This window comes from Osmerus mordax, chromosome 27 (genome assembly GCF_038355195.1).
Source record: "Osmerus mordax isolate fOsmMor3 chromosome 27, fOsmMor3.pri, whole genome shotgun sequence".
NCBI classification, from domain to species: domain Eukaryota; kingdom Metazoa; phylum Chordata; class Actinopteri; order Osmeriformes; family Osmeridae; genus Osmerus; species Osmerus mordax.
Genome location: NC_090076.1, coordinates 2,211,804 through 2,237,298, shown reverse-complemented (window position 1 = coordinate 2,237,298; position 25,495 = coordinate 2,211,804). Strand labels below are relative to the sequence as shown.

At 42.3% G+C, this 25,495-nt stretch overlaps 1 protein-coding gene across 1 annotated transcript in view; it reads left to right on the top strand.

The window, feature by feature from the left end:
- nwd1 (NACHT and WD repeat domain containing 1) overlaps nucleotides 1-25,495 on the top strand; it is a 110,601-nt gene that overhangs the window by 20,831 nt on the left and 64,275 nt on the right. The window contains exon 7 of the mRNA XM_067230666.1: nucleotides 4,579-4,696. Within this exon, the coding sequence (XP_067086767.1) occupies nucleotides 4,579-4,696 (118 nt within the window). The remainder of the gene's footprint in view (nucleotides 1-4,578; nucleotides 4,697-25,495) is intronic.

Here is a 25,495-nt window from a genome sequence, read left to right as displayed (position 1 = left end):
CCTCTAGCTCGTATTTCATAAGTTTTAATTACCTTCGATGTGTGCAGCCAACGTCCACTGAAAATTCTTCCAACTGAGAGAAAAAATGGCAGCGCGTGCGAGTTTGTCTGTTCTCGACCAACCGTTTTCCTGTCCTCAAGCCCGCCCCCTTTGGCGGGCTTTTCCATTTCTGGCTGATTAAACATAACTTTTTTGTTTCTTCTTCAAATGACTGAAACATATAGATTTTTAATTCCTCAATATTGAATGACTTTAAAATAATTAATTATGTAGTATATATGAAATGCATATTTGTAAATTGAACAACCATCGATCTTTCATTTTTTCAGTGCATACAACTCGGCTAATTAACATAAACTAATATTATTAACCTCTCAGTAACCATATGAACACCACAATGTTTAAAATTTTAGCCACAACTAACGTGTGTTAGTTAGCTATGGTGTGGCATCCATTGCACCTGGAATATTTGTACAAAATAAGTATTTGAAAAAAAAACACTATTTGCACAGTGTTCACTATTGTTGCCATCCACATGTTTACTAATTCTATAACCACACTGAACAAAGTTGAGTAATTGCAAATACATGTATTACTACTAGACACCTTAAAGGTAATGTGTACCAAATATCTTTGTCCCCGCCCTTGGTCCCACAATGGTTTGATACACAGCCCCAGCCCTCAGCAGTGATGCAGGTGCGTGTGTGAAAATCGGACAGTATCGGTTTGTGTCGTTGGTGGCTGATGTCCAGTAAGTAGTTGTAATATCTGACAAAGTGACTTGAGTGTCTACCATTTGAAATGCACGTGGCTAACGTGAAATTAATCCAGTTAATCGCACCATAGCGATTTCACTATGTTGGCAGGGTTCACACACACTAAGATAGCTGCATTTGCATAGCTAGCAAACAAACCGATAGAGAAAACATTAGCTAGCACTATTCCATTTGGCGTCGTCAAAAGATGGAAACTTTGCTATCGTCAATTTAATCCAAGATCAGCACGGATATTGTAGTTCTTCTAAATCCATTTGCCATGCTTAGCGATACTGAACAGAACTATACTATATTCTACCATTGTCATAATTATCTTAAATGGTCTCGTTGCAAAAGCTAAATCGTCTCTAGGGACTTTGAAGCACCTGTGTGCCGATCTAGAGTAAACTGGCTATAACAAAGATGATGGCAAATACCACACAAACGGAATTGGGGCTCGCTAGCTGCATATTCAGCTATTCTGGGAAGCCAGCCAAATATAAAACCAAAACATGAATTATATTAAAATGACAAAAGGTTGCAGTTTGCGTTATGTAAAGGGTGAACTCATACAGCTGTCAATCCAGCTGTCAATGCAATCCGTTTCACCTTTCCTAACTGACTGTCTAGCTACCTGGTAGATCGAAGCCTATTCTAGAAGAATGGTAATAAATGATAAAAGCCCATCTCCTACTGTAAATAACCTGTACATTGTGTGTGCGGCCAGCATGGTAGAAAAATTGCAGAAAAAAGAAAGATGGACATCAGAGCATTTCAGGACACCAAAACGCAAAGAAAGAACCTTAGTGGCCTAATTTCAAAGACTATTTGATAGAATGTTCATAGAAATGATGTGAAATGTGCTAAAATAAGTTTGTTGAGTCTCTTGTTTGGCAACATGACGGGTTCCTCTTCTCTAGACTTGTAAAATAGGGACATAATTGGACAATGCCATGGATACCCCCACTCTCAACTTAAACTGGTGACTGAACCAAGATTAATTTGAGGCAATGGTATTGTTGTTGTGATTAATTGTGTAGTATTGGATACTGGTAGTTAGGAGGATGGCAAACATCTTATTTATTTTCTAGGAGACAGACTGTGTGTCAGTGAGGGTGGTGAAAGGGAAAGAGCCAGGGAGAGACTTCAGATGATAGTGTCACAGCCATGGCAGGACCGGGGGTCAACCTTTTTGCCAGCAGCACCAGTATAGGAGACAGTGGCACAGCACTGTCTAGTCACCTCAGTGGTGGCACAGAACCATATCAGCCACACCAACAATTTATAGAACCGCAGACTCTTGCCAACAAAGTGTTGACATTTCAAGAGAAATGGTTTTGCGATTTCCCCCGACTTTATGATGGTTCAATTGAGATTATTTTAGATGAGACTGCACCATGCCCATTGTAATGACATAAACTGCACCCATACAGTGTACAGTACATACTGGCCTTTCTTGGTATTGCTGGTTGTAAATACTGTACACCTGCATTCATACTTGACTGATAAGAAACACTACTATAACTACATTTGAACAAGTTGAGACAACCCTTTAGTTACTAACTATAAATGATCCGGGAGTATTAATTATGGTTCCTCAATATACATTTAACATATTAAAATGTAGGCTGTGTTACAGCAGTCATTTTGGTGTCCCCCTCAGAAATTGCTCTTGAGAAAATGTCATATAATTGTCCCCCCCAAAGTTGGTAGCAGATTTTCGCCACTGGATATAGCCCTGTGTGGAGAAGCTGCCCCGGTAAATTGTACTACTACAGTACAGTACTAGACTACTGCTGTGTTCGTCTTGGTAGCGATTGCGTTGGTTGAATTCGATTTAACTTTCCGTTGTACGGTTTAGGGTGAAATTAATTATTTTCATGAACAGATTGACAAAGTTTAGGCTGTGGCAATGAAGTTCAGGTTAGTAGTCAGATAGTTTCACCTATTGAAAGACTTTTGATTTAAGTAAGGGAAGTGCCGAACATGTTCTGTCGCCGTTTGACTTCCTAAACAGCTGTGTAGATGTTTTTGTCGTGTGTCTTGCGTAGGCTACAGCGTTGCAGTGAGCAACACTGGTTTGAAACCACAGGTAATGATAATTTCACCAACCAATCGTTTACTTGTAATGTAATGTCATAATAAATCCTACAACGAAAATGTATTTGTGAGGAATGTTTATTTTAACGATTGAAAACAGATGCATCATAGACCACTGTAGTATGTGTTGCCCGGGCAACAGAGGCTAATGCTTCAGTGAAATAACGTAACTGTGTCCAATCCTGACCGCTGTAAACTACTATTGTCCAAACCCGAACGGGGTTTGGACACTCAGTTTCCGGTCTTTTTGCCAGCATTTTCTTTTGCTATCGCCACCAAAGTATGTAAGTAGTATTATTTTAGGCATACCAAACAATCTACGTGTAAAATTTCATGAACATATATGGACGTTTACATGTCTAAATAATATAGGAAAGTTACTTTGGCCGAAAGACCACTCGGGCGACGCTTGGGCGACGATCTTTACTCTGACAAGTGTGTCTGTGTTGTCATCGTACTGCTACTATGGGTTAGCATATGAGTGTATTTCAAAGCTAGCTTAACATTACTTTGTTTTGCCAATGAAAATACACGATCACGTGTGACGTGATCTGTAGTCGAGGGGAGGAAGGGATGGGGGCTAGCAAACTTTGAGAAGAGTTCAACAAAACATCCAGCAGGTGGTGGTATACAGTCAAATTGAGATTTTATTGCATAGTTTGGAGATGTTGAAGCGTGATATCTTATTGTGGAGGACATAACTACGTCCCCAGATATGTTGACAGCATTGATGGTCAGTTTGGTGACCCTGGATCAAGTTAACATACCCGGAAAAACAGCAGCGGCCAGTGTTTAGAAGTGCGGTCGGGTTTGGACAAGGGTAGCGCACAGCTAATTTACCGGCGCCAGCGTAATTTTACCGGCTCTAGTAAAGGCTAAGCTAACTCTAATTTTTTAACAATATTTAGCTCGAAAGGTAAGAAGTTAAAGCTTAACGTGAAGTCAGTAAATCAGCTGAAAACGTGATACGATCATTTTTATCAATATTTGAAGTGGCATTTTATCAGAATGTTAGCTAAAAAAACGGTCGGGATTGGACACAGTGACGCTAGTATACTACCGTTTCCGAAAGTAGATGTGGGCATACTTCCTTAATAATATCAGCTAATATTGTACATTACATTTCACAATAGTGTTTCACATCACAAAGTAAAATTAGTAAATAGTTATCACCCTGGCCTCTTTGCCTGTGGCGTTTCTGCAGCTGCCTTGCAGTAAAGCTATAGTTAGCCTAGCTATCCTATCCCCCAAGTTAACAGATGCGAAACGAATGTTCTGCACGCGTGTTTTCGTGACGTTAGTAACGTCAGTGACTGTGGCTAGCAAATTAGCCACCGTCAGCTTCACTTTTCGCCACAAAAACTTAACTTGAGCCTAAACCATGCAACGGAACGTAAATAAAAATACAAGCAACTCAATCACTACCAAGACGAAACCTTTGACACCTAGGTTGTCTATGTAGGCCAAATATTGACGAAGATTTAGGGGGGCAAAAAGAAATAAAAATAATAATAATATATATGTGAGAGAACAAAGGTTGTGCCCTTGCCGAAGGCAAAGCACACCCAATAAATATATATGAGAGAACAATGCCATGGTTTTGCTCGCCGAAGGCTTGAGCACACCCAATAATGCTGCTGTGAGTCAACCCAATTTTCTTTTGTTGGTTTTGTGCATAAATTGAACTTTGTTATTTAACCTTCTGTCATATTGTGGCCTTCAGGTTTCCCCACAGCCGTTGTGGTTGGCTAAAGGAGTGGCTAACATCAGAAAACTGCAAGAACTACCCTACCATCTTATTCATGCAGGCCTCTGGGACGAGCTGCGCCAGGAAGTCATTGGTAAGGTCATTAAATCAAATGCAATCTCACAATCAGACTTTTTAAAAGATCCAAAGTCTGAAAGAAAGACCACTAAAGTTTGTGTAAAAGATGCATCTCACTTTCTTTCCCAGCCTTTCAACCAATAATCTTGGTCGGTGCGGGGATCATGTTGGCATGATCTGTTAGAAAAACAAGGCTGCAGCCTAGATTAACCCTTTGTAACTTGGTTGGTTCAACCCTCACAGGGCTATTGAAAACAAAGTCAGTAATGTAATGTGATAAAAATTCTTAAAAAGGTTATTAGCTGGCTGGATTCTCAACTATATGATGTATTGCAGTTTATTTACTGGGACTAAATAAAGAGGCATGGGTAAGTGGGTGTCTTATCACTACAGTCAGTGACTGTGGTGGATTTTCAGGAAGAATCATTGTATAACATTAGCTAATTTAGCTAGTTGATCAATCTAGATACATATGTACTGTTGTAGAAAACAGACGTCCATAGAAGGCAGACATCCCAAGTCTCCCGGACCGTGAGATGCCTTCATTTCAATAGCGGCACCCTGACGCCTGCAGACTCCCAGAAATCTGAGTTTTTGTATTTAGAGCAAGCAAGAGACTGTCTAATGGTAATTTCTGGTAGAGATAGGTGCATATCGCGCATCCTGATTCCGTCGGGGGGGGGGGGGGATGTACGTGTACGTGCAGGTTGAGGGGGTACATCATGCGTCCAGATTGCGTCCCGGGAAGGGGGGGGGGAGCCACCTCCCGGAAATTAGTCTCTGCAGGTTGGGATGTCTGAGAAGGTAGTAGTAGAAAAAAGTAGTCGAACGGCTCAAGGCAGCTTGATGGTTTATTTCGGCAAGGCAGATTTGCGTTCACAAACACATACAGAAAAGACAACTCTTGATGCCCCAACACTCATGTTTTATAGGCTAAATGACAATAATCCCCCGCCCTGTATAATATAATGACGGCACCATATCGGAATGTTCTGGTCTATCCCTTAACCTGACTTCCTCACACTAACCCTAACCCCGCATGCTTTGTTTTGGCTGGTAAGTTGTTGATGTTCTCTACAGCTGAAAAGCCCATCTTCTATTTACTCCCCCTCCAATGTCCTAGGCTAATGTCCTTGGAGCTCATCATAACAGGACTTTCCTTCTCTCTTATCACTCTTAATTCTGGCCTTGATCAGCAACAACCTATCACTATTGGTACAATGACTGTAGTCCCTTAAGACTGAGTTCATAGATGATTTGATCCCACCAGCTTCAACCTGTCTCACCCCCCCCCTTCCTTTCTGACAGGGCCTATCCAATTGATTGAGTCTATCATACACTGTTGAGCAACAACAGCCTATTTCACTCGGGATACAACTTCCTTACCCATACTTAGTTTGCCAAACCAATTACCTCACCATACTTTCTCATATTCTGGGGAAAACCAGTTTGGAGTGGAGTTTATCATCTGCGCATGGTTTCTTAACTGTGCAGATAGAAGTTAGCCATTTTAGGTCCCAAAACCTGACCTGGGGTAACCTGCCCTGGTTTGCCTTGCTGTCCCATAATCAATTTCCCACGACAGTATAATGACATTATCATCTCACCTGGGGGGTATTCGTCGTAGCTCGCTAAGCGGTTTAGCGAGCTCATTTTCAGGCCAAGATAAAAAAATGCCCCTCTTTTTGGTTTGTGGAAGCAACTTTCGATTAATCACCATAGTAACATATCAATTAGCACTAACCTGCTCCAGCGCAGGCTAATGTAAGTGTAGCTGGATAAGCTTGCCACACCCCTGGAAAAAAACATGGCAGCTCCCTTTTTGAGAGACCCAGTTGACCAAGGAGCTATTCTAGTTCGATTAGCTTTCCATACCAATAGAGTTCTTCACGATCGCCTTTATTTCCTTTATCCTTTATTTCACACGGATGAGTTCTTGTTTGAGCGATATCGATTCAGCCGACAAGGACTCATTTATTTGCAAGACCTTCTCGGGCCGTACATTGCAAATATCACACGCCGCAGCAAGCTTTATGCTTTATTATGAACTTATGCTGCTGTATGTGAATATGTAACGCTACTTTTTAGGAAATGTCTTGTCTTATCTGTTGTGCCTGTGCTTTTTATGTTTCACTGTGGGGGAGTGGGAAACGTCATATCGATTCCTTTTTATGTCTTGACGTGAAGAAATTGACAATAAAGCTACTTGAAACTTTAACTGTGCTTCAGACTCTCTGAATAGCTTTGAGGTTTTTAGTGTCAGGTACATTTTTATACAGTGTAGGCAATGCAGAAAACATTGGCAAAGCCGCAGCATGCGTTGCTGTAAGAAAAGTGTACTTGGCGCTTAACCAGCTGATGAATCAATTCATCATATTCCCTGGCCATGTCCCAGTCAATGAAATCAAAGAGGGATTTACACATACATGCATATACACATATATAGTAGGCTTACATGATATAAGCGCTTTCAGTACATATATCCTCGTAAGTGTCTATGAATTCGTATTAATTGGATACTCTTTGGCCTTGTTTTTATCTACTTATTCTGAAAGAGTTGAGATCATTATTTTCGCTAGCAAGATCTCATTCAATGATACATTTCCATTAAGCCTACTGCCAGCAGGCACGTTTAAAGTAATGTGATCTGATTGATTGGGGTAATGAGGCACTTAAGATGAGCCTATACGTTTTCCCAAAACTTATGCATTTAGCTTATCTGCAATTTTTTGCCAAGCTGCCTGTCTTGCTCTGGCAACGGTGGCGGTGTTTGACTTAGCCATGATAATATGCTTATTGTCTTTGTAGAGACTCATATAGTTTGCTCGGATGGCGAGAATATCACCGCTCTCTCTTTCGTCTTTTCCGTCATCATACCGTTAGAAAATCACGGTTTTGGTGATCGACCCTTCCTGCCTTTTGAAGTAGGACGTGCACGTGCAATTTCCCTGATAAGTTTAGCCTGGTTGAAATTAACCACATGATTTGGATGCGAATCAGCCGTTGAAGAACCGATATTTGCTGTTCTCAATCAGCTCGCTAATGTTAACGGGCTAAAGGGACAATTGATTAACTTAGCTTCAACCCTTACGATGAACGGGGCCCTGGTCCAATTCCACATAAAAAGGATGTGCGCTGTGATGTGGGAATGTTTGCCCGCATTAAACCTATGATTTATCACACTACGGATGGAGAAAAAAATAGTTGAAGATGAACTGCTGAACCTTCTACTGATTAAGTTGAGAACACTCGATCAAGACAAGATAGTTAAGTCCAGTTTCAGTTCTCAAAGGATTGAAGCCTCCAAAGCTGTAATGGCAGAGCTGTTTCCTGAAAACAAACGCTGGTCCTCTCATAGGGGAGAGAAGAAAGACGAAATATATGTCAAAATGTGTTTGGCTGTGTTCAAGGAGAAAGGGGAACTACCAAGATTTGTGTCCCATTACATTGATGAACTTCCCGTTTCATTTAAACGTGGATATTTCAGCGTTACTCGGAAGAATTCAGAAGATTAATATTGACATTGAACTTCTGAAGACTTATCTCGCAGACTTATCTCGCAGGCGACCGCATGTGAAACTGCTGGAGGTATCAGGCTCCCTTAACGAGCGATTGGTGGTGGAGGAAAACCCCAATGTAACTGGTCCCCCACCAGGTAGCAACGGCTCCTCCATGGCAGCAGCGCATACTCCTCTTCGGCCTGCGGAGGTCCCACTGGGCAACGAGCCTGCTGCACCGGGCCCAAGCTTAAGGCCGAATTATACTACTCCGTTTTCACAGAGACGGACACAGAGAACGCCCTCTCCGATGTGTAACGCCCTCGGAGAGCCCCTCAGAGAGCTCTACGTGCACCTCCTGATTTTCCTGACTATCCGTCTGCTAGTCTGTCATTTTACGGCTACTCCTTGGCCGTGATTGGTCCGTATTAAGAACCGCTTGCGTCAGGGGTGGGGTTGCCGTGACCAACAAGACGAACAGAATCCTTTGACAGCCATTGCTGTAAGTTTTTACAATTCATATTTCAGCTAAACAGTACATGTAAATCTGAATCTGAATTAAAATGTGAAGAGAAATGGGCAGTGAAGTTGCTGAAAATGTGCTTATTTTATTGATGAAACGGCTAATTTGTAAATTTGCTCCGACTTTTCGATAACCTAGCTAGCATCGCAGTGCAGCGCCACCTACTCTTCTGGAGGTGAATTGTTTTCAGAGCCTTCGGAGTACTATAAATTCAACGAATCCGTCCGACTCCGTCCGTCGGTCTGTCCGTAACGGAGTCGGAGTAGTATAATTTGGCCTTTAAGGCTAATTCTCCTACTATTGTTGTAATGGATAGCATAATAGTTGGAGTCATAGATCTTCTGTAAACCTTCTGTAGGACAATCCAGGTCGCGGCTAGCACTAAAACTGAGCAGCTAAAGCTCTAGCAGAAAGCTGAAGTGCTCACTAGCAGCACTGACATCAATAATGATCATAGTAACCCACCACAAACTGTTCACATAAAGTCACAATTGCCTCGTTTCTCTTCCCTTCATATTCTTTCAATGAGTATAAACACATCTCAGGGCTCGACATTAAGGCTTGTCCGCCTGTCCGGGACAAGTGGATTTTTTTGTAGGGCAAGTGGAAGAGAAATGTACTTGCCCCACTGGACAAGTTAAAGCTCAACCAAAAAAAATATGCCATGTTACTTTTTCAGATTTTAAAGTAGCTAGCTTTTTTTACTCTGTTTCGGTGAAGTTGATAATTTCATCTCAGTGAATTCTGCACTAAAAAGGTTGAGGAGGACAGCCTTTAAGAGAGAAAGAGATTCCCCATTGATTGTCGCATCTGGATTTTGATTTGGGTCACGAAAGTATTGAAATTTCAGTGAGAATGCGTCGCCCGCATAGTCTTAGGCGGCAGCCATTTCTTGGTCCCCCGTTACACTGTTTTGACGTTTGCCTCAGTCACTTGGGTCGCTCACTGGCAGTGTTTACAATGTTGTACTTCACTCCCTTCTACACCAAAAATGTCAGGGGGGACTGCTTTTTGTAGATATGAGCCTGCTGAAGGATCTCGGATTTCTTTAACCAAGCCTGTTTCATTCGTCATTTGCCTGAGAAAGCGACCTCCGTTAGCCAGGCTAGTTTTGCCCGTTTCACTAGGTCCAGGCTATTTAAAGGTCTCGGACAAGTGACTTTTGTGCATGGAAAGTAAATGTTCTTGTCCAAAGGACAAGTGCCTCAAAAAGTTAATGTCAAGCCCTGCATCTGACATTAAAGAACATCCAGATTAATGACAGCTAGCCGTGAGCTAAGTGGCACTAAGATGAGTGCTAGCTAGCTGTTAGCCACTTAGCTAACAACTCGCTACCTAGTCAGAGTAAACTACCACCAAAAGCATACATTCGATTTTTTTTAAATAATACTTACATTTCCCATGATTAAATATAAATCCTTGGTGGCCAGGTGCCGCACTTTCACGTCTTTTACCCATCCAGCCACAGCATATTGATAAGCATCCATACTCTTGAAAGCCTTCAAGCTATCCCCACTGCACAAGATAAATGTTTATAGCTCTGTCATGGAAAGCCAATTGGGGAAGCCTGGGGCAGATAATAAGGGACAAAAGAAAACTGGGGGTAAGAAATAAGGATCAGAGCCTAAAATGGCATTTTTCTCGATTTATCTCTGTCTCTCTCTCATTCAAATGGGCAGTGTGGGCGGCCATACTGGGCGAGATCGGTCGTGAATATGGCGGCGTTCTATTTGGAAGTGACATAGGTGGCATCTATGAATAGCTGTAATTCAGTCATCTTTGGACCTATCAAGGTGAAATTGGGTATGGTACTTCAGAGTGATGTAATCTTGAACCCTATTAGGTTTGAAAAACCATCAGTCAAAATTATATTTGATTTATTGACACAAAGATATTGAGGCAATGTGTACATTTACATAAATACACCCCTTTCAGCCATTTTGTATTGCATTTCTTATTCCATTTCACCCTATATAAAGACACATCTGCCTGCACACTATCCCCATCCATGCTGTTTCCCTCTCACCTAGCACTGGTCACGCCAAGGCAGAAATGCGGCGGCCGCCTGAGGTTTAGAAGTAGCCCAAAAACAAAAAATGAAAACTGAGAAACCTAAACTAAAATCTGTTGAAGTTTGGGATGATGACAGTACTCTGGCTTTACAAGGCTGTTTTGGATGTACAAATTGGGAAGTGTTTGAAAGTAATGACTTAAATGAATATAGAGAAAAGGTAACTGCTTACATAAATTTCTGTGTAGAAAATTTGATCCCTACTAAACAAAATGTATGCAAATACCAAACCATGGGTTTCTGCAGATGTTAAAAAGCTTTTAATTAAAAAGGAACAAGCCTTCAAACTAAATGACAGGTGTACAGGTAAACAAATACAAAGACATTCAAATGGAAATTACCAAAGCAAAGAGGAATTATAAAGCTAAAGTGGAACAATTACTTACAAAAAATAAAGGAAAGGAGGCTTAGCGTGGAATTCAAACAATGTGCGGCATGAACTCTCAACAGACCCATTTTGACTATTCGCATGAGTTTGTCACTGACTTAAATACTTTTTTGCACGATATGAAACTGACCACAACCTCAAATTAGAAACTAAAACAGATTGGAGAGTTGGCAGTACTCTTATTAATATAACATCCAAGGAAGTGCAGCATGTTTTTTCCAAAATCGACATTAAAATATAGCTGCCAGCAGCAATGAAGGGGCCAAGCAGCATTCGATATGGAAATTCAGTAGCTAAAGAAGCACAGCAAAACACTTTTTTTTAATCGCAATTTACTTTTCGGCAACGCGGTGGCGCTACCCCGAAACTTTTGATTACCTTCACAGTGTTGCGCAAAAGACGTATACCGAGTTTTGTAACGATAAGCCTATGCGTTTGGTAAATATGTCATTTTGAGACAAAATGCTCTGGCTAGATGTAGCAGCGTTATATCTACAAAGCACAATGAATCCGCTTCTTCTTGACTATAAATCCCCTGACAATGAAACGTTATCGTTACCATTGTGATTATACTGCTAGACAGTTGTCAAAGTCAGCAGCAAGATCACTGGTGAAACCATGAACAGTATTTCCTTTCTGACTGACAAATACACTGTGAATCTGTGTCCGACTCACATCACCCCCTCTGGTCTGAGTATGAACTCTTATCTTCAGGACGCAGGTACATGATGCCACGGATGAGGACCAAGAGAGGCATCACATCTTTTGTCCCAAGAAGCATCCAGCTTCTCAATCAGATAATGTTTTATCCCTTTTTTATCCTTTTTATCATTTTATCCTTTTTGGCACTATGCACTTTACTGCGTACTGTACCTGCTGACTTTTTAAAGTTATTCCTAAGTTATTTCTGTGAGGCCTTCAGTTGTATTTTGTATTATTATATTCTTGCATTTTTATGTCTCGCTGTGCTTTATAATAATTATGTTATGTCCACTGTACTGTTGTAGGGGGTTAAATATTGGCCAAACAACCAAAACGAATTCCCCTATGGTTTAAAGGAAGATGGGAATCTGAACAGTGTATTAGCATGAACCAAATAATGCCAATACAAATATAACTACAGAGGGTACAATTTCTGGGGAAATTGTAGGGTGTGCTTGCTTGCGTCGGTTGCAGAGGGGTCAGTTTTTTAATGACATTTTTACAACTTATATTTCTCTCTTTTATATTAAAATGCATACTTATTATTTATAAAGATTACATAGATTTAAAATCATAATTTTTTTGCTGATCATTTACAACGCAAAATACTAAGAGTGAAGTGTAGAATGAAATAGTTGTCTTCTCATTTCCCCTGCAAGAGGGAATGGTGATCGGCTTCATCAGCCTCATACTTGAATCAAAACTAATACATTTGGCAGACGGTGTAAAAATGGTCCTAATCTCTATGACTTAAACGTCCTTTTAGTTTTTCCTTCAGGCATTTAGCATACTCATATTGCATTCATTCATTAATAAAGAACCCCCTTTGAAGCTTATTCTAACAACAACGTTGTGACCGGCAGTAGCTATAGCTATCGCAGATGGAATTGCGATTCAAACAGTACCATATGCTAACTGAAAATATGCCCCCAAAAGCGTAAATAAGCTTGACATTTATTTAGGCAAATATCGCTCATTCATAAAAAGCTCACTGGTAGCGATCATTGTCAGTAACAACGCAAAATGTGATATAGCCCTGTGTGGAGAAGCTGACACCGGTAAATTGTACTTGGCTACTAGTACTAACGACTACTGTTGTGTTCGTCTTGGTAGCGATTGCGTTGCTTGAATTCGATTTAACGTTCCGTTGTACGGTTTAGGCAGAAATTACGTTTTTTTATGAACAGATTGACAAAGTTTAGGCTGTGGCAATGAAGTTCAGGTTGGTAGTCAGATAGTTCCAATAATGAAAAACTTGATTTAACTAAGGGGAGTTCCGAACATGTTCTGTCGCCGTTTGGCTTCCGAGATGTTTTTTTAAAAACTTGACTGTCTGATACAGCGTTGCAGTGAGCTACATTGGTTTGAAACCACAGGTAATGATAATTTCACCAAAAAATTGTTTACTTGTAATCTAATGTCATAATAAATCCTACAACGAAAATGTATTTGTGAGGAATGTTTCTTTTAACGATTGAAAACGGATGCATCACAGACCGCTGTCGTATGTGTCGCCCGGGAAACAGAGGTTAATGTCATGATGCTAGCTAACGCATCAGTAAAATAGTAGACTACTGTTTCCGAAAGTAGATGTACTTCTTAATTATATCAGCTCATATTGTACATTACATTTCACATCACAAATTAAAATAGTAAATAGTTATCAGCCTAGCTTCTTTGCTTGTGGTATTTCTGCTGTCTGACGTTTTAGGTAAAGCCTAGCTCTATCTCCCTGAAGTTAACGAGTAAACTAATGTTCCGCTACAGTTAGATAGTCACGCGTGTTTAGGTAGTCACATGTGTTTTCGTGACGTTAGTGACTGTGGCTAGCAAGTTAGCCACCGTTAGCTTCACTTTCGCCACAAAAACTTAACTCAAACCTAAACCGTGCAACGGAACGTAAATCCCAATAGAAGCAATGCAATCGTGACCAAGACGAACATTTCGACACCGCCATTGTCTATGTAGTCCAAATATTGACTGATCCTTAGGGGTGGGAAAATATAATAATAAGATATATAAAGCCTTGCTGCTCTTGTTGGTTAGTGGTAACTGATTTAAATTGTTGAAATATTTTTTTACTGTTGCTTGCTTTTCTACAGGTACACTTGCACTTATAGCGATTCATGTTGTTTAATTGTAACTTGTTTAACTACATGCTCTTGTGGTTCTTCCCTTTGGCACTTATTTTGATTGTTCACAATATGTGCTTCATGTTTTGGCTACCCGCAATGTTTTTGGGGCTATCTTGTTGTTATCAGTGACCTATGCACTTTGTAAAGCTCTCTCTTGGAAGTTGCTTTGGATAAAAGCGTCTGCTAAATGAATAAATGTAAACATAAATATATGTGATAGAACAAAGATTGTGCCCTTGCCGAAGGCAAAGAACACCCAATTACAGTTATTTGACTCTATGGGTTAAATCAGAGCAAGAATGGTCAAAGTACGGTTAAATGAAATACACATTTAATAACATTGCAAATGAATGAAATCAATTACAAGGCAAACATGTTACACAATGAAAGCTTCAAATCTTACATACTCTACCATGATCATTGTAAATCAGAGAGAAAGCATGAGTTGAGCAAGGAGTAGGACAGTAGGACAAGGAAGAACTGAGGAGGTCTCAGGAGATGAAGAATCCCCAGAACTTGAATGGGGTGTGAGACCCATCAAGTTGAGATCGTCCAGAAACTCCAGACTTTAGCATATGAGAGGTGGGGGCAGGTTTGACACCCAGCCTTACACTGTCCTGTCTGCAGTGTTGAATGTATCTGTTTTTCAAGCTCTTGGTGCAGAACAAATTCCCCTCGGGGCAGTAAAGGTTTTCATTCATTCAACATGCCTCCCACAATCGACACATTTTAACTGCAACACTGTTTTCAAACTTTCCTGAAGATAGCTTGAAAACCATGGATATTGAAACTCTTCTTGAGTTGATCTCTTTCCAGAATCTCAGTCGTTGCACAGTTAACAATAGTCATGTGGGCAACTGGGCTAGGGCAGATCTCATATTCAACTGCTTGCGAGAATAGCTAGTGCTAATAGAGCAGCTGACTCTGGTCCCATTAAACTACACAACATGCACAATCAGGGTGACCAACAACATTATATTAACTAACAAACAATAAGATTACAAACATCGAACTGAACGAACACAACTGAAATCCCTCGCACTGAAATCCGGCTGTTGTAACCGAACTATTTTCCACAAGTCTTTGCGGTTTTTGACATGCCGCACTGCATGCTGGGTACCCAAGGGCGCTAACGCTGATTATCTAGCTGTGGTCCGACTGCGTGATACGACGAGATGCTAGTGACGCACTAAGGTCTCGGAGTCTCCTGCATGAACCAGTTCTGCCAGATTAGCAAGCTGTTTGGACAACCAACTCTGATGCTAGCAGTAATTGAATCATTGGTGAACATAAGGTTTAATGCATGTTAAAGCACAACTCCTACTGCTAAAATGACTAAATGTAAATGTAAACTCCATTTGAGTGAAATTGGGTAATAACCCGCGCTGCTAAGAAGGTGTGCCCCGACTGCGTGATATGAGTCTTTGCGGTTTTTGACATGACGCACTACATGCTGGGTACCCAAGGGCGCTAACGCTGATTATCTAGCTGTGCTCCGACTGCGTGATACGACGAGATGCTAGTGACACGCTAAGGTCTCGGAGTCTCCTGCATGGATCAGAGGGGTATTCGTCGTAGCTTGCTAAGCGGTTTAGCAAGCTAATTTTCAGGCTAAGATAAAAAAACGCCCCTCTTTTTGGTTCGTGGAAGCAACTTTCGATAAATTATCATAGTAACATATCAATTAGCACTAACCTGCTCCAGAGCAGGCTAACGTAAGTGTAGCTGGATAAGCTTGCCACACCCCCGGAAAATAACATGGCAGCTCCCTTTTTGAGTGACCCAGTTGACCAAGGAGCTATACCATGGGTGTCCGAAGTTCGGTCCAGTTTTTATTGGCCCGCGGCAAATTCTGAAAACATAATTGAATATGGCCCGCGCAAGGAGTAGCATGTACCTGCAGAGCCGGAGAGCTGCAGTTTCAGGGCCGCAGTTTCAGGACCGCAGTTCTAGGACCCTCGTTTTATCTGACAGCGCCACCTAGCGAATTGGATAACCATGGACCGGAACAAGATAATCAATATTTTCCTACAGTAGTGAATGCAGGTTACGGCGCAACATTAAATTATAACAAGAAGAAGAGGAAGTGATGTAGCTTGTTTCATGACAAGACGGACGAGAATCAGAGTGTAAGTAGCTAATTTGAATCATGTGTGGTTAATGTATAAAACAATTCTGGTGTCTTGAATTGGACAATAAAGTTAACGTTAGCTAGCTAACTTCAACTTTGCTGTCGAAATCATTTCAAGACACCGGAGTGGTTTTATACATAACCACATGTGATTCACATTAGCTACTTTTACCTATGAGCTACACTGATTGCCAAACATACAACTGTTAACAACCAAGTTGAAACAGACAGAAATTACTGTTTGTGGGGAATACTGCTTTGGTCGCACTCTTTTTGGTATTTTGGTGGTTGCGAAAATCTAGAAATCCTTCAAAATGTTGCTGGTTGATGGGGTGGAGGGAATTATGAAGAGTTGGATGGAGCGATGCGGGTGTATTTGGTGGAGGGGTGGATGGATGTGATACTGCGATTGTTATTGTTTATTATTGTATATATATTTTAAATATATCCATATCTGAATAATCAAATTCCCCAGTTTTCCTTGTTTCTTGCCTCTCTCAAACCATTCAAATAGCCTATCTTGTTGTGATCTAGTGACACGTACTCAATAGTATATTTCGTCATCCAATTCGCTAGGTGGCGCTGTCAGATAAAACGAGGGTCCTAGAACTGCAGTCCTGAAACTGCAGCTCTCCGGGTCTCCGGCTCTGCAGGTTGGCCGCAAGAAGCTTGAGCTCAACTTTGTTGCACTTCTCAGTTTCAACACTAGATGGAGCCAGCCACAGAAACGAAATTAAGCGAAGAAAAACTTTTACCGGGAGTCACCAGAAATGGCAGCACTGAAGAAACGCAAAATAGCAAGTGAGTGTAGAAGATTTCAAACACGGTGGGAAAATGAGTATTTCTTTAATATGTTATCCCTGGGGTGTCTCCCCTTAACCCATTCTGTTGTCCTTGGGTTGCTTTGAGCCTTTTTCTAATAATTTCCATATCAGAAATGTGTGTTTCTTTCAACCAAAACATTTCAAACCAAAAAGAACAATGTGTATGGTACCATACAATGCTCTTCACAAGTTAAATAAATGATATTTTCACTACTTTCATTGAATTTGGATGTTTCATTCACTTTTATAGCATTTCAAAAAGAATAAATAGGACATTGAAAGAAAGAAATGGTGAAAACCCCCACAAAAGACTCAAAATGCACAACAAAAAAAGCCACAAAAAGGTATAAAAAGACAAAAACGTAGAACAAAGTTTAACAAATACATCCTTATGTGTTCTCCCTTCCCGAGGAACACAGAAACGCCAGCCTTGTTTTTTTATTTATTAAAAGCCTCTTATACTCTATATCGAGCTCCAGTGTTCTTTTATACAGGGCCCTCACATTGTCTGCTCCAACCTGAAACAAAGAACATTGTCCCTTTGAAAGGCACACTTGGAGAAAGTTGAAGGTGTCCATTTGACTACTGTGTTTCAAGGTTCATTGCTTATAATTTGTGTCTTTGTCTTGGCCTTGAAGTGGAGGCCTATAGGCTCAGGGGGAGGAAGACGTTCCTTTAACACCGCAATTTAATCAATTGAGTCATATTTGAAATGAGCACTGTAAGGACTTGTGTTTCGTGTTCAGACCACCACCATTAGCAAGTCATTACAGACACTTCAATCACAGCCACACGTTCACACACTCTCTGTGTTGCAAGTGGTAAATAAAACTCAAAAGTGTACCCCCAAAATTCTCTCTGAGCAGGCAGACACAGTTTCCTGATCATCTAGGACCTCCACTTGAGAAAGTAAATGGCATATTTGATCAATATTCAGCAACCACATATGGCATACATACTGGCGTATGACTATTAGTTTCACTGTTACACAGTGGGACAACAATGGGTGGTGGCAGCAACACCACTGTATTTCCTGTCACTGCAGAGAACAGTAATACATTTCACTCCTACAATATTCATAAATAATTGTTGAATGAACATGGTCACATAGACCACATAGATAGTCACATACTTGAAACATACATATGCTTGGGTTTCCGAGCTGCTGCCACCAGGGTCTGAAGAAATGCTCCCTTCCACTCCATCCATCATGGGGCGACCCTGATAGCTGGAGAGGGCCAGCTCCTCAGCAGGAGCGAAGTCCTGTGGAGGAGGGCCCCCCCAGTTTTCATGCCTTATTTTTCTTCCTGTTGGCTGCAAGCAATTTCATTGTTCTATAGGCCCTTTGTAGCTATACCAATATCCTACAAAAGGGACTGACTCTGTACTTGTTTGCCTTAAAATATGTGCAAGTAGGTATTGCCTACTGCTACTTACCGTTTCGAATTATGGTTTTATATTTATTTTTTATTTGCTCCCACGATTGTTTGCCACTTCCAGGGTTGCAACTAAAATAATACAGCAACAAAAGTTTAACATTATGGAATGCACACGTGTAATTATGTTCACATCTTGTGCCTGGGGCACAAGATATCAATAAGTCATGTAGCTTACGCATTTACAGCGTCTGCTATTTTCTGCCAGCTTGGCAGCAGCGACTTTGTTGATTTTTTTCTATATTATATGTCTGTATTCCTGATATGTTTGTATTACAATATTTCACGCAGGAGGAGTAGACAAAGTTTGGAAGATTATTGTCGGCTCCTCCTGCGTGAAATATGCGGCTCTTGTTTTGTCCATGTTTGCGATTGGACATACGGTGCAAACACCGCCCCTTTATGTGAACGCGCACGTCTCTAGATTGGAAAGATCTGGGTTGAGTTAGAGAGTTGATAACCGCCGTCGTGATACCACTTATCATGATTGCGATTGTTACGCTTCGAGTAGACGGGTAACTGAAAGTGATCCAGAGCATGTTGATCTTGATTCGTAGTACAGGGGCCCGTTCTCCGTACGTCGCGAACTCAGTTAGCTGGATTTGATTGTTGACGATTTGTCATTATCTTGGATTGTTCGGTTCTTTGAAGCTCATCCTGGACTTGCTGTCATAGCAACAGGTCTGAATTAATTGCTCATTGCGTGATAGATAGGCTCCTTAAGCACAGCGCGATATGCTAGCCTATACATTTTGAGAGTATAGCCTATCGTTTTTTTGTGAGGGTGTCATTTACATAATACATTTGTTGAAACCACATCATATGACATTAAAAGATGATAAATGAAAATATGAAAGTATGAAAATAAAAAAAACATAGCTTACTGTAATAAGCGATAAAACGTGTCACTCCTCTACATTTAATTTGGTCTGCTACTTTTTGCCAGCCCTCTTTCTTGGATTTTGCAGACTTTGAGGTGTTCCCTCGCGTTCTGATAAAATCTTCAAATTCGGAGTAACCTTCGAGCAAACTGTTGCTCTGTTGGCTCGGTTGCGGAAAAAACAGGGCGCCCATTTTGGCCACGGTGAGCAGCCATAGACTTATGTGAGCAGCCAATAGCAGCGTTGCTGATCAAGGTTTCTACTATCGATACATACCCCCTTTTATACCAACGTATAACTCAATCCAGCTATACTAATCATAAACAACAAGTGTGTTCGAAGAACCGAATTAGCCAGATCATGATAAGCAAGATGATGTCATCTTGGATGTGTCATTTGATCTTGGATGTAATAAGCGACATACGGAGAACGGGCCCAAGGCCCCAGGTATGCAAACAACACATCAAAACTTGATCTGCGTACATTCCCAAGGATTTAAAGTATCTAACCATGTAAAGTAATTCGTCCAAATACAATGTTTCACGTTCATGAATAGCCATTATCCTTTGTTTCATTATGCAAGTTAGCCGACGGAAGAAACAACTGGTTCACATAAGTGTTATTTTCTCCGGTTAGCAACGGAGTATTTACGATATGAAGGCATCAAAATGTCCGTTGAACCCTCCCCTTTTGATTGACACCTTGTTTGACCCAATAGGAGCTTCCATGCCCCGTTGACAGCCTTCTAAAGCCAACTAGGTCTGTGCGTCCTGCCCCCCCCCTGCCCCCCCACACACACTCGTTCTAAACAAATTTCTCGAACTGGCTTCGACGGGCTCTGAAATTAGCTCGTTAGCCTTGTAGCTGACAGCTAGCTGAAAATGCTAATACCTCATTTGTATGTGTCTGTGGAGCCTTCAAAATAAAAGTCGATTGCGCAATATGGTTGACAGAATCAGTGTTCTTTGTGCGCCAATCCTGGGAATCAGATAAAGCACTCCAATGTGTTCATGCTTCAGTTTTTGTGTTTCAGTAATACTAATTAGGGATTTAGCTATTATATATGATAGTTCTAAGTACCACCTTTCATTAGAGATAACAATTAATTATTATAATACCTTTTTATCCTAAGTATTTGACCTTGGTTACAAAGGGTCGTTTTCAGGCAAATTTAACAGGATTATGAAAAGGTTTTAAAGAAATCAACGGAAAGTGTGTCTGTTTGATTTTCAATGAAAATGTTGCTGTGATGAAAGAGTATAATGTCCGTCGGCCCTATGAGACCAAACATCAGAGCTACACATCAAATCAAATTTATTTGTATAGCCCTTTTTACACGCAAGCATGTCACAGAGAGCTTCACATATGCCCATAGAACTGCCCCTCAACCAACCTAAACCCTCAAGGAAGACAAGGAAAAACTCCCAAAAAACTCTCAACAGGAGAAAAAAATGGAAGAAACCTTGGGAGGAGCAATTCAGAGAGGGATCCCCTCCTCCAGAGACGGTTGGTGAGAGAGAGGAGCAGAACACAGGCTAAACATAGTCATACAGTGTCAATGGGTTTTTAAAACACCAAAATCCATTGTTCAACTTTATAGATGTAGGACAGGACCGGGAGACTCGCGACCAGGTCCAGCGTTGGCCGACCGACGACCAGGCAGGTGCTGACAACTCAAACCCCCCACACCACAAGGGATGTGTGTGGGGGGGGACAGAGAGAGGAGAGCAGGGATTAGAGAATGCCAGGAGCAGCTAACAGTTACAGTCATAATAGAATGAGATCCCCACCGGTCAAGTGTGGACTGGTGCAGCAATTTAACAGAGCAAAAAAGGGGAATTTGATGCAACCCCACACACCAAGACAGCGACAGCCCCCCTCATTTGGAACATGAAATCTGTTCCAGGGGAAGAGAACTCTAAAATAAGTTATACTTATAGAATAAGGATGGAAGCAACCCGTCCCCCGTTGCCTCCAACTAGTAACATACTTACCTTTAACAGTCGTAGAATTGACTAAACAATAACGTTTTTAACCTAATTTTAAATGTCGATACAGTATCAGACTCCTTAATTGAGACGGGTAATTTGTTCCAGAGAAGAGGTGCTCTATATGAGAACGCCCTACCTCCAGCTGTTTTTTTCTTAACTTTGGGAACCACCAGATAGCCGGCATCTTGAGATCTAAGTGTCCTTGCGGGGCAATAGGGTGCAAGGAGACCGGAGAGGTACAGTGGTGCCAATCCATGCAGAGATTTGTAGGTTAGTAGTAGAACTTTGAAGTCAGCTCTGGCTTGGATAGGGAGCCAGTGTAGAGAGACAAGAGTAGATGTTATGTGATCAAACTTTCTTGATCTGGTCAATAGTCTAGCAGCAGCATTTTGCACCCGCTGTAAATTTTTTAGGTGGGTAATTGGGAGGCCAGAGAACAACACATTGCAATAGTCCAATCGGGACATAACAAATGCATGTATTAGTTTTTCGGCATCATCCTTTGAGAGAAATGTTCGTATTTTGGCAATACACCGTAATTTTTTTTGCGGAGAGTAGATGATCATTTTTGCTGTAATTTTTCCTGGGCTTTGTGTATCTGTCGATACTCGATACCGATCCGATACCGTTGTTGAATTAATAATATACTCTATACCTTCCACCTTATACCTTCTTTCCACCATGTGGAAGAGACTAAAGGCATATATTCCTAACTAAACATTACTTTCCTAACTAAGTCCTAACTATTCTTATTTATTTATTCTTATATTATTATGCTAGCTAACTTAGCCCGGAAGCTAACTAAAGCTAGCTAGCTACTGTTTTGGAAAATAACTTATGCTGTGGGGATCGTCGGAAATATTTAGAACTCACGCATCTAAAGGTTCGGTTAACTCATGCTGCTGACGAATGACGTAGGATGTGCTGCGACAGAGAAAGAAAAACTGGATCGGCCTGTGGATCTGTTATTTTTTCCGATCCAGCTATTTTGTCAATATCGGGGCGATATCCGATCTTAATATCAGATCGGTGCACCCCTAGTTAGGCTACTCCATTCCGGGAGGGGGGGGGTCGCGGGGCTAAAGCCAACTTCATGTGTTGAATGCTCAGTGCACGTTTTAAAACGTATTCTTACAATACACATTACTGTTTTAACAAATGCTCATAATAAATCATAGCATATTGACTAAAACCTAAGGTAAGCACAATAATAATCAGTGATACATTTGCGACCCATAAAAAATTACGGTCGCAATGGCATTTCAAAAGGTCGCAAATGCGACCATTTCGGTCGCAGTGTAGTGCCCTGCAAGGGGCAGGATGAGTCTGTGAGAATTTGGAGCGTGCGTGCGGTGGAGCAATTAAATTAAATTCAATCATATTTTGACATATAAAGGTGAAATTGCGTATGGTGCTTCAGAATTATGTAATCTTGAAGCCAATAAGGTTTGAAAAACCATCAGTCAAAATTATATTTGATTTATTGACACAAAGATATTGAGGCATAAATAACATAAATACACCCCTTTCATAACTTTTGTATTGCATTCTTATTCCATTTCACCCTAGATTGAAACATATTTTATGTAGCATCAGCCTAAATGTTTGATTATTAGGGTTCCTCCAGTAGGAGGGAACCTATTGTTTTTGTTAGTATTCTTATTATTATTTTTCTTCTCCTTGCGCCCCAATATCTCAAAAAGTCCCTAGTCATACATTTTCTAATTTGGCCCATTGATACTACATCCAAGTGGGTACCCCCACACCAAATATGGGCCGCATCGGACCATAGGGGGCGCCACAGGCCACGCCCAAAAGTCAAATTTTCAAAGTGATGGCATTTCCACCCCATTGTTCCAATTCTTCTGAAACTTGGTGTGGATGCCTCATTTTTCATGAGGAACAAAAAAGCCTCAAGGACCCATAAGGTCCGCCATGATTGATTTTCCTGCAGCGCACCATCCCACTCATATACAACTGCTTCCCCCTCCTGAGTCACCGGATGGTGGTCCAGAACCTTTTCGAAGCCGTTCGGAAGTCGTTCTCCATGGCCTCGCCGAACTCCTCCCATGCCCGGGTTTTTGCCTCCGCAACCGCCAAAGCCGCATTCCGCTTGGCCTGCCGGTACACATCAGCTGCCTCTGGAGTCCTACCAGCCAATAAGGGAGTCAGGTGGCTGAGCGGTGAGGGAATCGGGCTAGTAATCTGAAGGTTGCCAGTTCGATTCCCGGTCATGCCAACTGACGCTGTGTCCTTGGGCAAGACACTTCACCCTACTTGCCTCGGGGGGAATGTCCCTGTACTTACTGTAAGTCGCTCTGGATAAGAGCGTCTGCTAAATGACTAAATGTAAATGTAATAAAGTCCAATAGGCCTCCTTCTTCAGCTTGACGGCATCCCTCACCTCAGGCGTCCACCACCGGGTCCGAGGGTTGCCGCCGCGACATGCACCGACCGCCTTGCGTCCGCAGCTACAATTGAGGCCCGGAACATGGCCCATTCGGACTCAATGTCCCCGGCCTCCCCCTAGACATGATCGAAGCTCTCCCGGAGGTGGGAGTTGAAGCTCCTTCTGACAGGGGATTCTGCCAGCCGTTCCCAGCAGACCCTCACATTACGTTTGGGCCTGCCAGGCCTGACCGGCGTCTTCCCCCACCATCGTAGCCAACTCACCACCAGGTGGTGATCAGTTGACAGCTCCGCCCCTCTCCTCACCCGACTGTCCAAGACATTCGGCCTCAGATCCGGCGACACGACTACAAAGTCTATCATCGAACTGAGACCTCGGGTGTCCTGGTGCCAAGTGCACATATGGACACCCTTATGCTTGAACATGGTGTTCGTTATGGACAAGCCGTGTCTAGCACAGAAGTCCAACAACAAAACACCGCTCGGGTTCGGATTGGGGGGGTCATTCCTCCCAATCACGCCCCTCCAGGTCTCACTGTCATTGCCCACATGAGCATTGAAGTCGAGGACGAGGGAATCTCCGGGAGGAGCGCTTTCCAGCACCCCTCCCAGAGACTCCAAAAAGGGTGGGTACTCTGCACTGCCATTTGGTGCATAAGCACAAACAACAGTGAGGACCCGTTCCCCCACCCGAAGGCGGAGGGAGGCTACCCTCTCGTCCACCGGGGTGAACCCCAACGTACAGGCGCCGAACCGAGGGGAAACAAGTATTCCCACCCCAGCTCGACGCCTCTCACCGAGGGCAACTCCAGAGTGGAAGAGAGTCCAGCCCCTGGAGACTGGTTCCGGAGCTGACGCTATGCGTCGAGGCGAGGCCGACTATATCTAGCCGGAACTTCTCTACCTCGCGCACCAGCTCCGGCTCCTTTCCCGCCAGCGAGGTGACGTTCCACGTCCCTAGAGCTAGCTTCTGCAGCCGAGGATCGGACCGCCAAGGCCCCCGCCTTCGGCCGCCGCCCGTTTCGCACTGCACCCGACCCCCATGACCCCTCCTGCGGATGGTGAGCCCACTGGAAGGGGGTCCCATGTTGTCTCTTCGGGCTGTGCCCGACCAGGCCCCATGGGAAAAGGCCCGGCCACCAGGCGCTCGCTATCGAGCCCCACGCCCGGGCCTGGCTCCAGGGGGGGGGCCCCGGTGACCCGCTTCCGGGCAGGGGCAACTGAGAACCATTGTTCGTTTTCTTCATGGTAGTTTTTTGAGCCACGCTTTGTCTGATCCTTCGCCTGGAACCTGTTTGCCTTGGGTGACCCTACCAGGAGCATAAAAGCCCCCGACAACATAGCTTCCAGGATCATTAGGACACGCAAACCCCTCCACCGCGGTAAGGTGGTGACTCAAGGAGGGGACAGGATGACATCATTCTGAAATACCATGCGCAATTTCACCTTGAAATGTCAACCGTTTCTTAACCTTTGTCCCAAAGCTGACCAAAGCTAATACTCTGCCCTTTCTATTCATACAATCTCAACAGTTGGTGTGTAGCAGAGAGGATAGAGAAATTGACTTGTAACCTTATGCTCATGAGTTCAAATCCCCATTCAGCCTGTTGTTGGCCAAACAAAGTAGTTTTGCTCTCGTTGTCCATTCTCGATCTTCTACAGTGTACATGTTTATAATATTTTGCCATTTTGCGGAGGAACCCGCATCACTGCTTGCAGCTATATTTCTAATTATTCATGTCTATGAAAATCTATTATGGATTGCACATTGTATCTTTTTTGGTACTGAAGCTGTAACCTTAATTACTGCCAAAACATTCTGAAGCC